This window comes from Larimichthys crocea, chromosome X (genome assembly GCF_000972845.2).
Source record: "Larimichthys crocea isolate SSNF chromosome X, L_crocea_2.0, whole genome shotgun sequence".
Lineage (NCBI taxonomy): Eukaryota > Metazoa > Chordata > Actinopteri > Sciaenidae > Larimichthys > Larimichthys crocea.
Genome location: NC_040020.1, coordinates 30,280,525 through 30,292,925, shown reverse-complemented (window position 1 = coordinate 30,292,925; position 12,401 = coordinate 30,280,525). Strand labels below are relative to the sequence as shown.

General features: G+C 40.2%; 1 protein-coding gene across 4 annotated transcripts in view; it reads left to right on the top strand.

Annotated features, from left to right (window-relative positions):
* mgat3b (beta-1,4-mannosyl-glycoprotein 4-beta-N-acetylglucosaminyltransferase b) overlaps window positions 1-12,401 on the top strand; it is a 55,158-nt gene that overhangs the window by 20,353 nt on the left and 22,404 nt on the right. The window contains exon 2 of one of the 4 annotated variants that reach the window (XM_027282465.1): window positions 6,074-6,144. The exons of the other annotated variants lie outside the window; for them this stretch is intronic. Coding sequence (XP_027138266.1) covers window positions 6,074-6,144 — 71 coding nt within the window. The remainder of the gene's footprint in view (window positions 1-6,073; window positions 6,145-12,401) is intronic. 4 annotated transcript variants of the gene reach the window in all.

Genomic DNA, 12,401 nt, shown 5'->3' with positions numbered 1-12,401 from the left:
GCAAAACCGGAGTTTTCCAGAATCCCCACTCTAGCCGGAGTTTTTAGAAAGATTCGTTTTCAGAGGCGAATTCACCGTTTGCGTGTAAAAGATAGGTACAAACGAAGGGAAATGTCTCTGCAAAATACCCGTGTACGTGTAAACAGGGCCTAACACCACACCAACCAGGCAACAAAATTAAAATGTTGTAACCTCTGCTTTAAGCAAGAGATCGCTTCTTATTTGCTACATTGCAGTACAACTATTTTCTAAAAGCTTTGTTTAGTAACTTTCACCTCACTTACGTCAGGATGAACATATAGAATCTAATCGGTGCTGCAAGAAAAATGGTTGATTTTCAAATTTCTCCCAAATTTAACGCTGCTGTCAGTTTGTAGACACTGGTGGGAAATGTTCTCCTCATACGCAGTGAAACTTCTTTTGTCTCCTCTTTATATAAAAATCAGTTTTACATCTAAGTTTGAAATTATATGAATAAAGAGACTGAGATCTAAAGAGAAATGTTTTACAGTATACAGTATGACTGAGAGGGAATTGTATTTCAAAAACACCACAGCAAGATGTTGCCCTGAAAGAATATCACAGGCAAGCTCTTGAAACGTTGAACATCTCCCTTTCATTTGGGACAGCGAACATGAAAAAGTTTGTCATGATATTTAAAATTTTTATGCAGTTTTAAGCTTCCTAGGATGACCACAGTCATCAACTGGCTGACACTGATCTGCTTCAGTAAGACTGTTATGGTGTTAAGTGCCTTGCTCAGGGGCAACTTGTCTCCAGTCATTGAGGGAGTAGTTGTCAAGTTGTCAAGATCTATTATCACAAGGTTGCTTGTCTAATCATTAGTTTGTTGTCTTTTTGTACACACACACACACACACACACACACACACACACACACACACACACACACACACAAAGTTGTCTCGCTCTTATGTTCTCATTTCATGTCACCCCCTGCCTCTCTCTACCTATTTCTGTCTCCTCCTCCTCCTCTTCCCAGACTGACTTGGGTATTGTGTCACGCTGCCTCTCTGCAGGTTTTCTGCCATTACTGCCAATCTGCCATCACAGTGTTTTTAATCACAGCGTTGGCTTGTGATCGAAGGCTGTTGAAAGAAAGTCCTATTATTATACAAGTGGATTTTGGATGAGGAGTGACAAACAGGGCCTACTAAGAGTTTCCGTGACAAAGGATAAATATCAATGTTTCCTCACACCTTCTCCCAGTGTCACAGCCAAACCAATAGAAAAGTCAGATCTAACTGTCAGATTTCAGTGATCTTATCTCTTTCCTACTAGCGACACCCTCAACAAAAATGTTTGAGCTGACTGCCATGAAAAGCAAAGGCGACTAGTCTCATTTAGTGGGTCAATCATTATCATGTGTGTCATGCAGCAAATGGCAAACATTGTACCAATAGTGTTCACTTTCCTTACCATCTCTGCTAAAGTGGTTCTATTCTCTGAAGCAATTTTCTCCCAAAAAAAAAACAAAAAAACATTTGTGTTGTGCCACATGCTGGTACAAACTGTATGAAATCTGCTCCTTCTATTAAACAATACTTGCCATTAGCGTTTAATTTTGAGAAACAAGCAGGAACTGTGTGTCTGCGCGTTCATACCGATGTGCATGCACATTCGAACGTCCATAATTTCGCTCTTAAAGACTCATTGACGAGGCATGAAGTTAGAGAAAAAGCCCCCCGACTGTTCTGTGCCCCTCACTGTTTCAGGGACATAATGCGGCATTTTATCAGAAAATAGAGAGGCTGTTTGTGCGTCTAAATGACCCAATTTATCGGTTTGAGCATGCAGCTGTGTTTGTGTTCAAATTGTATCACAGTTTCACCAGAGGGACTGCTTCACCATTGTCAGCCTACTTCAGGAATTTGTTGTTCTGTTCTCGGATCAAGACCTTCTTTGTCCTTAATGGGGAAACTTAATTTACTGCAAATCAAAAAAATACAATACATGCTCGCACAATAACATATACCTGAATGGGACACATTAAAATTAACAATGGTGGCAGTATGACCTTCTCACCTTTTCCAGAGCATGAGTTGCTGTGGGCGGACAACTCACGACATTAAAAATAACCTCACGTCACCCCATTGACTCACATCCTGTCTCCGACATCGTCCTCCTCTGCTCGCACTAATTGCTCTCATTAAAGAAATCTACCCTCTTCCTCCCTCCTCACTTCTCAGGCCTTCTTTCCACCATGGTCCTTTTAAGGTCAGAGGAATTTTGTTTTTCTTTTTTTTTGGGGAAGCAAGCAGCTTTCCCGCCTGCTCTATTCTTTCTTTATTTATTTATTTCGTTTTATTTATTTATGTATTCATTTATTTCAACAGTTTGTTGATTGAAACAGAAGTTATCCAGGAAATTCAGCTTATCCTGCTGCTGGTGCAGTAAAATGTAAGCAGTGCAAAGAGTAGGAAACTGAACGGACAGTGAAGTGGAGAGCTGCTGGAGCATTTAAATGGTGGAACTTTGCAGCAGGTTTTCTGGGTTAAGACAATTGATGCGGTTCACAGCCTGTCTTGGTTTCTGACTCCTTGTCAGGTGTTTAGGTAAATGAGCTGAAAGCAGATAAGTCTTCCCAGATGGTGTCATTTCAATAATTAGAACAGTCTAAAACAATATTTGTGTGGCAATATGTATTTCCTTTTAACTCCCAGCCTTTCAGACTATATTTATATAGTGTATATACACATAAAGGGAGGATTCCCAGGCTGGGAACTACTGGGTCGCAGCACAGATAACCAAAAAGTCTTTCTACATGGCTCTGTACTCACATTTTTCGACTTATGATGCTACAAATATCTTTTTATGAAAAAATTTCCATGCATAGAAAGTGAAAACAGAGTGGGTGCAGATGGCAGAAGGGGGAAAAAAAAAAGAGAGACAAATTTTAATATTAAAATGTCTAAGAATAGTTCTCGACAAGCGGGAGGTAGCTCAGGTAGCTCGAGAAAATGAACAGTTTTTCTACAGTAAAAAACAAAACGAAAAAATCCTGAATGACATTTAACAAATTGTTTTTTAAAGTTTTAATTGCCTTTCTTTGCCAAGCACAACAAATGTGACGAAACTTGTTTTAGCGGCATTAGTGCAAAGACACTTTACCCACAGTATCGGCCATGCAAGGCCATAAAATATGATTTTTAAAATGTCTGAGAGGAAAAGTTGCTGTAGCATGTACTGACACCTGGATTTATAGATAGCATTTGACTGAACTTTACTGTTCACTCTGTCCAAACTGTGTGTCACTGTGTTCAGACAGAAACTCAATTTCTCCAAAAGGTCAGCTTTATTTATTTATTTTTTTCTTTTTTAGATTGACATAAGTGTGTGATCTTGTTTCCCAATATTCAGTATTGTATCTTTAAGTTTACCGTTTTCAAGGTTAAATATTAAAACTGCCCATATATATATTGTCTGGATGTCAACTTGAAAAGTAACCTTCGAAATCCACCAAAGCTTAACCTAATTGCTTTAGAGTTAGCAGCTTTTAAATGGTTAAGCCATTTGCATTACTTTAAAATTAAGTAAGCATGTACCAAACTTCAAGTCAGACATTCTCAGTTCACTGAAGACAATGTGATTCTTCACGGTGCAGTCGCAGCTGCACACCCGTATGCAAAACGGCACTCAGAGAGAAGCCAGCACATCCAAATCTACAGCAGCCATTAGTCGTCGTCTCATCCTGCCATCACAAGAACTAAAGCTTAACATCACTAACAGGCCCGCTCTAAATTGTGTTGTATGTGCGTGTTAGCGTGTATGTGGTATGTGTGGCTCATTTGAAAGCTGAAGAGTCTAGATGAGGAGGAGTGGACAGATGTCGCCGAATTGCCGGGAACTCAATTAGATCTTGCCGCCTTATGGGAATTATGCAGTTTTATATGTGTCTGAATGTACGGGGAGTTTTCCAGAGTCTAAAGAAGTCATAGCAGTAAATTGTGCATCTTCTGCCTGCCTGTGTTTGTGTACATTTCTGTTGCTTGTTTGTCTTTGTGTACACGTTCATTCGCCTGTGTGTGTGTGTTTGTGCGGGCACTTGTTCTGTCATCCTGTAACATCTAATAGCAGGGGTAAGGTGCTAGCTGAGTGTCGCACTCGCCCACCGCTCCACTCGCATCATTAACAGGTTGTCTTCCAGGGTTTAATGAGCTGACAGTTGCCTCTCCCTCCTCTCACATTTCCCTCCAGAAACAGCCAGAACAGCTTGATGGGACAGGTGCTCATTTTCATTTTTTTTTCGATTTTGTGGAGAAAAAAAAATTGTTGAGGAGCCAGTTAGGTTAATGTCCATGTGACCACTTGGTCGTATGAGGCGAGGCCTTTTAGGTATTCATTAGAAATGGGTTATTATTGCTTCTAGCAGGTTTGCAGATTCTTGTGTGCCTTGGGTTATTATTGCTTCTAGCAGGTTTGCAGATTCTTGTGTGCCTTAAAATTAATTTGTGACTTTTAGTGACGACCTGAAGTGCATAGATTTATAGAAACTATAGAAACTGGATTTGTATAGAAAACTTTTACAAGATACTGCCAACAATAATTTTGAATACAGGGCTCTTGCTTTCACATGACCACATTTTCTTTTGATTTTGATTAAAGCCTTTTGAACTATGCGGGGCGGTTGTTGAATTAATTGTTTAATAGTTTTCCCGTTTTTGTTTTTGTTATCACTGTTACATTTGGGTTCATTAAAGAGGACACACTAAAAAGTGTCACAGTGAAATGCACGTCTTGTGAAAAATGTGGTCCTATAAGATTGGTGGTGTAGCACCACGTATGGCGTGTACAAAGTTAAAGTTTGATGGTGCAGGTGAAGATGATGCAGTGCAGGGTTTTATTTCAAACATTGGAGCTCCCTAAAAAAGCTCGCTCTGAGTGTGCACATTAGTAGATTTAACTGTTGTCCTTATTTACATGTCATAAGACTGACACAAATACCATGAAATTCAATATTGATATGAAACTGTCAGATATAATGTCTTTAGTAGCAATATCCAATTTGTGTTTATCAATTTGTCTTCCCGTAATACTAACATTTAGGTTTCCCCTGAGAGGAGATTAATCTGGGTGTTGCTGTAACTACTTTCTGTGCTGTAGTAGCCCATAAAGGTTTAGAGAAGAGATTTAGTGTTTCTGTGGTTTCATCCAAAGATGCATCCTGTTTGTTTGGATGAACCCTCTCTACTCTCCCCTCTGCTCCTCCAATCATCAGTCCATTAAAGCAGAAAAAATGCAGTGGAAATGAAGTCATTATTTACATTTTTTAAATGTTCCATTTGCCTCCAATCAACCAAAGCACAGGAGAAACCTCAAGTGGCTCATCAAGCCGCTGTGACCCATCTGCTCGAGTTTAATTTTGAAAAATCAACAGGAAGAAAAGTTGCAGCAGGCTAGATGTATCATCCTGTATATTTTTATTTTGGTGGTTGTTGTCAGAAAGAGAGGCTGTGTAAAGTCACATCATAATGAGGAAGTGGAAAAAGGAAATATAAAAAGGTGAAATGGTATCAGTAGTAACATATTTTTTTGCTTAATGGACATTTAAGTGACTTAAAGTTTAGTTGAGTTTTCCTGATTATGAACTTATGTGGTCTTTTGAGTAATGACTCTCCTCTGTCAGTATTAATAGTACACTCTTTCAGGAAGAGGTGAGTTTTGATCATATAAAGCATGCGACTTCAAACCATAGCACAGTTCATGTGTCGCCTCTTAACAGGTTTCTTTTAACCATGAAGGTGAAGGTATGAAGGTGTTTGTGTGTCCTAGCCATTACCAGACCTTTAACAAACAAAACGAACACTGAGAAATGACTTACTGTGTGATCGTGTGATATGATTGAAAGCTCGGGAAAAGCTACTGAATGGACTGAATTGTGATACGACCATTTTCTCAATGTCATGCAGTCATAAAAAATGAACTTTTGATCTCAGCTTTTCAGCCTCTTAACTACACACCATATCTACTGAGAACAACTAATCGAGCAGAAGTTATTCCAGTTTTTCATGTTGCTTTTTTTAAATACTAAATGTAGTTCCCTTACCATGCAGGTGCCACGTCGCTGCTTGTTTGCCCATGGACTGAATTCAACAGTCGACGCACAGCATTGTGACTTGACCAGGTTTGGAGGTTTATTTAAATTTAGAGTAAAAGTGAAAAATGTAACGGCAGAGACTGATTTATGACTGTAACAACTTTTTTTCATTGGACACAACAAAATGATCTGTTGCATTTTGTCAAATTCATTACTGAACTGTATGGATCTAATTTACTTCCTTCGTTTAATCATTATTCAGTGGCACGGTGTTAATACAAACAATGCGCTCTAGCGTTAATCTTACCTTTGATCCACTGCACCCTGCTGAAATTAATTCCCACCCTGCTTTAGCGCCTGAAGCCATTTGTAGTTTCTTCTCATGTCCTCCAGCGATTTGTCACAATAATAACAGTAATGAATAATGCAGCGCGCCCGTGTGCTGTAATGCTTTACAAGGAGCTCTGAGCATTTGGCTATCTGGAAAGAGACTCGTAATCAGTGAGAGCTTTAAGAAAGTCAGCAGACTTTCTTCCCTTTCTTTCTTTGTGGGCCCAAGATGACACATGAAAGAACAAAGGCAGAGAGGAAGATGAAGACAGGTCGACGGGGAAGACGGACAAGAGGGAGAACGACAATGAGGTGGAGATTGAAAACAGTGACAAAAGGTGTTATTTGTGTATTTGTGTCGGCGTGTTTGTGTGCGCGCGTGCATCTGTGTGAAGATTAGCACGAGCGCTAACGGGAGAGGGAGCACAGCAAACAGCCCGGGGTTATTTACCCAGCTCTCAGAGGGATCCGACATGCTAGCACGTCGCCTCTCCTCGCGAACATGCAACCCCGCTGACAAGTAGCTCAGGGTGCTTGACATTTTCCTTTTTGCCCCCCCCCTCACCACAGTTTTCATTTCCCCTCTACATTCTCGACCTTTCCAAGTTAATGCCCCGAGTGCAGGTGACGTTTGCGCTGTCGAAAAGGAAAGAAGGGTCGGAAGAGATAAGGGCACTTTGAGATGCTAGTCGGTTAGCTCGGGGCTGCTAAACGTTCAGGGTGGACACCGCTGGCAGAAGAAACACGAGCTGAATGTGGAGCTGCAGTGATTGAATGATGATGATGATATACTTTATTAATCCCTCAGTGGGGAAATTCTTTTTTTAAATTTTTTTTACATGCATTTTAATCCGGACACACACACATGCAGTACAACGGCATAGATATGCAAATGTGGAGAGAGATGGTGGAGTGATGGGCAGCCAGCCAGACCATGGTGGAGTGATGGGCAGCCAGCCAGACCAGTGCCCAGCGAGCAGTTTGGGTCGCTTGCTCAAGGGCACCTCGGCAGTGCCCAGGAGGTGAACTGGCCGTATGGTTCCATATTTTTGGTCCATGTGGGACTTGAACCGGCCACTCTCCGGTTCCCAAGCCAAGTCCCTATGGACTGAGCTACTGCCGCCAATGTCAATGATTCCAGCTTTAAATTATATAGGCCTACTATTACACCCATATTACAGAAATCATATTTTCTCACTATCTCTAGTGGTATCTAGCCATTTAATGCATTTTGGTTTCATTTGCACAGGCTTTGAGATATTATGCTAATAGAGAGGTGTTTAAACAGTTATCAAAACTCTTTATATTACATTACATTGCATTACAGTGATCCCTCACTATATCGCGCTTCACCTATCGCGGCCTCGCTGCTTCGCGGAATTTTTTCAGTGTCATTTTGCATGCTTTTTTTTTTTTTACAGCGTACTGTACAGTATGAACGCGCATTGTGTTCTGCGTCCGAAATTGGCTAAGGGAGAACCGCACATGTGTTCTGCGTCCTGTTTAAGGGAGTACTGTACAAAATGTGTATAAAAGTGTGTGGTTAGGGGGTTTACGGCCTTAAAACATGTATAATAATTGTAAAACTTACTTCGCGGATTTCGTTTATTGCGGGTTATTTTTAGAACGTATCCCCCGCGATAAACGAGGGATCACTGTACATTGCATTTAGCAGATGCTTTTATCCAAAGCGACTTACAGAGGAGGACATAAGCTGAGAAAGGTGTAAAGGAGCACAGAATAGTTGTTAGTTTTGTTAGGCAGGTAAGCAGTCTTGAAAGAGAGGTTTTTACAAGTTTTTTAAAGGTAGAAAGGGATGTTGCTGTTCTTGTAGCCGTTGGTAGGTCATTCCACCATTTGGGGACAACTACTGAGGTCAGTGGATTATCCAGAGTTATGGGGAAAGGCATGTTGCTTTTCTTTCTTTTTTTTCTTTTTTTTAAGCTGCTACAATAAATACTTTTACATTAGCAATGGATCAAAAGACTGTGTAATGTGACAAACCAACACAAAATCGTAACCCGACAATGACAACTAAGGAGCATTTTATGTTATTACATGTAGTTGTTTAGGTTTTATAGCTCGCAACATTGTTGTTTTGGTTCATTCTCCGTGCTGAGAGGGAGATATTTCTCTCAAGAGTTACCACAGAGCTAAAAGAATAAATATTGGACTCAGCAGTTGGCCAAAAACATGACTTAACTTAAATGCTAATGCGTTTGCTGGATTTGTAAATTAGCAACGCTACAGCATGCTTTATAAGGTAATATGTAATGTTGTGTTAAGTGCTTGTTCCAATGCTCCAAAGTGGCTACAACAATCAATTAATGGAGCTTTAAATTTACTTCTATTGTGCTGGTGTGGCCGCAGCCATCTTTAAGATAGATCTCTCAAAACAGGGAAAAAAAAAAAAAAAACTTCACATGGTCAGAAAAGAGAGAACATGTTTTTTTGTTAGGTGAACCAGAGAGTTGAGAAATGGCAAAGGGCCAGTGATAAGTGATAGAGGAAGTCTCCCTGATACTCTAATTGAAGCTTTTCCAGAGTTTTGCAGTTTCTGAGCTGGCAGCTGAAAACCTTTTAAAACGTGTATCAGTCAGTCTGTCCTCCTACTCCCCTTCAGTGGTCTTATTGCTACAGCTCCCTATCTCAGACTGAAGGAGCTCTGATTCTGACAGTGACTGGTGCCGACATGGCAGACTGCAGCCGCCATGACCTCTCTGTCGGCCAAGAGAATAATAGAGCCTCCATGGTTTTAGGATGTGTGACACTCCTGCAGTGTATTATATTTGCATCTCCATATCTTTGTTCCTTACTCTAATTTATATGTGTATATTCTCTCATCTATTCTGGTTGTACATACTTTTGTGTCATTTGCTCATTTGTCATCTCCTTTTTGTCAGTAACAAAATCAGAATTACCAAAACTATTCACAAAATGTACAGTTTTTCTTATTACCTAAAGGGAAAAAAACAATATTTTTATTGCATTGGAAATAAATTCAGCTGATTATTTAGTCTAAAACTGTGCATGTACTATTCAGTTACAATAATCGTCTGCCACCCCCTCTCTCTGCAGCCTTTTGAGTCATTATATAACAGCACTGAGGTCAAGGACAGCAGCATTCATTTTTTTTTTTTAGCATAGCTTTACAATTAACTAGCTCTTCATCTATCAGCAACTGTAAAATACTTCACGGCTCTGTACACCAGGACTGTCTGTGAAAGCTGTGAAACCCAAATTAGCTTAACTAGAAAACTCATTTACGTCATTGACTGCTTTGAATGTGAGTCTCCTATGGCAACACCGCGGGAAGCAGATCTGAAGTGCACTGTTTCTTTGTTATGTTTCACAAATTCTTCTTTACTTTTTTTTCTGTCCAGAACTCACAAACTGAGCAGTAAGTTGTCAAATACAACATTTCTTCCACCTCCACATCTTGGCATCCTGGATACTTATTGAAAACAGGAAGTTTATTTGACTCAAGATAGGCCAGTGGTCAGTGCATATCCAGAAACCTGCCAAACCATTTAAGATCCACTCTTGATTCTCCAAAATTAAGAACAGAGCAGCCGTCTCATGGTGTGTCGTGTTGCTGTTGGACGTAACACAAATTTAAGTTCCAGAGCAGATGTCTTTAAAATGACAATGGCATTTTTATTCTAAGATGGGTCACTGAGAGGTTGAAGGAGGTTTTTAAGCCACGGGGGAGTCATGGATCATGGAAAAGGGAGTGAAGTTCGGTTTTAAGAAGTTATATTTCCTGGCATTTTTATTCTGGGACTATATAACTTGCTTGCCTATTCTGTTCTGTTACTAAAATTAACTTCCTAAATGTCAAGTCTGAACATTTAAGAGAGGGTGTGGTGTGAGAGCTGATGGTGTGATGGTAATAAAAGCAAAAGACACAAAGAGCCACAGTCTCTAACAGACGTGTATTCACTTGAACATACCGGCCCATGCAATTGAATTGTTTTTGCATACACATTACATCACACAAATACACACAGTCAGAGCCAGCGACTCTGAATTCCCAGCGTCCATGGCGCCTCCTGAACTGTGCCTGTAACAGATAAGTGAGCTGTGGAGTGCAGAGACAGGCCTTGTGATCGCACTTGGCACCGGGCTCCTTACGAGTCTGGACAACGCAGTGGCCGTCGAATTCTGCCAGACCCGATCAGATGCAGTCGCCCTCACACGTGTAACAGCAAGTGCTGATCAGTCTGTCACACTGCTTGAAAACTCTCACTTAGACGGGAAAAGAGCCGTGAGCAGCATGAGGGGCAGGAAAGAGGAAGTTTTTGTGTGTGTGTGTGTGTGTGTGTGTGTGTGTGTGTGTGTGCCTGCATGTGTTAGTGTGTGTCAGCAAATCACGTCTGAACCTGTTCCTTGGGATTGTGTGAGGAGAGGAACATGGCTATGCTATGAGTCAACAAACGGGTCTTGTTGTCAGCTGGCACATTGTCTGCACAATATAAGTGCAGTCTTACAGCTGAATTTAATCATTCATATTTCAGTTTAAAATAACTTGTGTTGCATATGTGAGTCGAGCAATGACAGTACAAAGAATGGACAGAGCCTGGGTGACGTCACCCGTGGGTTTCAGCCATATTAGATGTGCTGCTCCTTCCGCCTTGACTTCATTTCCCAGCACCAGAGGTTGCCACTTGGAGTCAACAACAACCTAACAACAACCTAGGAACATCACAAGAAAACAGGACTTAATTTAATTAAATCACAATCAGAAAGGCATACTCAAAGGAAAGTTGTTAAGATTATGTAGATGAATGCTTATTTACAACTTATGTGTACTGTATATGTAAATTTTCAAAGCTGCGTACAACAATTAAAAAGCAACACCGGCTAAATTAGAGGTGCCTGACAGAGCCCCCCAAAAAAGAAAAGAAAATATGTTTAAAAAGATGAGAAATGTGGCTGAAAGGACAAACTTTCTGGTTGTAGATACTTAACGGGACTGTTTCTCAATAAACTTACTTAAATTGTGAATTTAATCTGCGGAAACGGCAAAAGAAAGCTGTCTAGACAAAGCCTGAACAAAATGAAAGTGATTTTTAAACTGTTTTTAAACTGACACACTGATATCCACTGCTATCAGTTTGTTTTACATAGTTATGACTGGTAGCTTTGGTTATTGCCCTACATAAACAGTCAAGTGATGTAAGGCTGCTTTATATCACAGGGAACTAAGATAATGCTCCCATAAAAATACAGAATACTGACCGGTGGCTTATAAATGCTGTCAATGTTTAGCAAGTTTTTCAGCATGACATCTATCTAGTTAAATTTTAGCATACAGTATAATGTATCCTGTTTTCTGGCTCACCTTTTGTCTGAGCTTCAGTATCTATTGTTTGCTCCATGGTTCATCCTCTGTTGCAGTTATTCTAGACTGATTATATTCTGACAGAAAGGAAAGGAGCTAACAGATAAAATGTACAAGTGGCATGTACACACATGCGTATAAACACACAGACTCCTGCCAGCCAAGTCAAGTGACGCATACACTTTTCACTTCCATCAGAAAAACTCCTGTGTTTTCCACAGTTGACTCACAGCTGCACTTCCTATTTTGCAGTACTCAAGCTATCAAATATGCCTCAGTGTTTATCTGCTACTGAGACCCTGCCATCTGTAATTCACCCATTAAAAGAAATGTGCCCTAAGGAAGAGAGAGAAGTAAAATATGGTGATACAGTAAATGACATATTAACTGTGCGTTTTATTCCAGTCTCATTTAGCTAATATTAGGCTTTATTTACACAGGACTATCTTTGATGTACGCTGGATTTCCGGTCACTGCAAATGTGAGATCCTTCTGCGTAACATGACAAAGGTTGAGGTGTTCACTCCATAATGATGCCCATGCTGCTTCTGTTTATTCCAAAGAAACCTGTGACAAAACGTCCAAACTCCATCTAAAATAAATAAATAAAATTACTGCACTGTTGTAAAGATTTAGCAAATAGAAAGTGCCAACTGAGCTCTTTATTTAC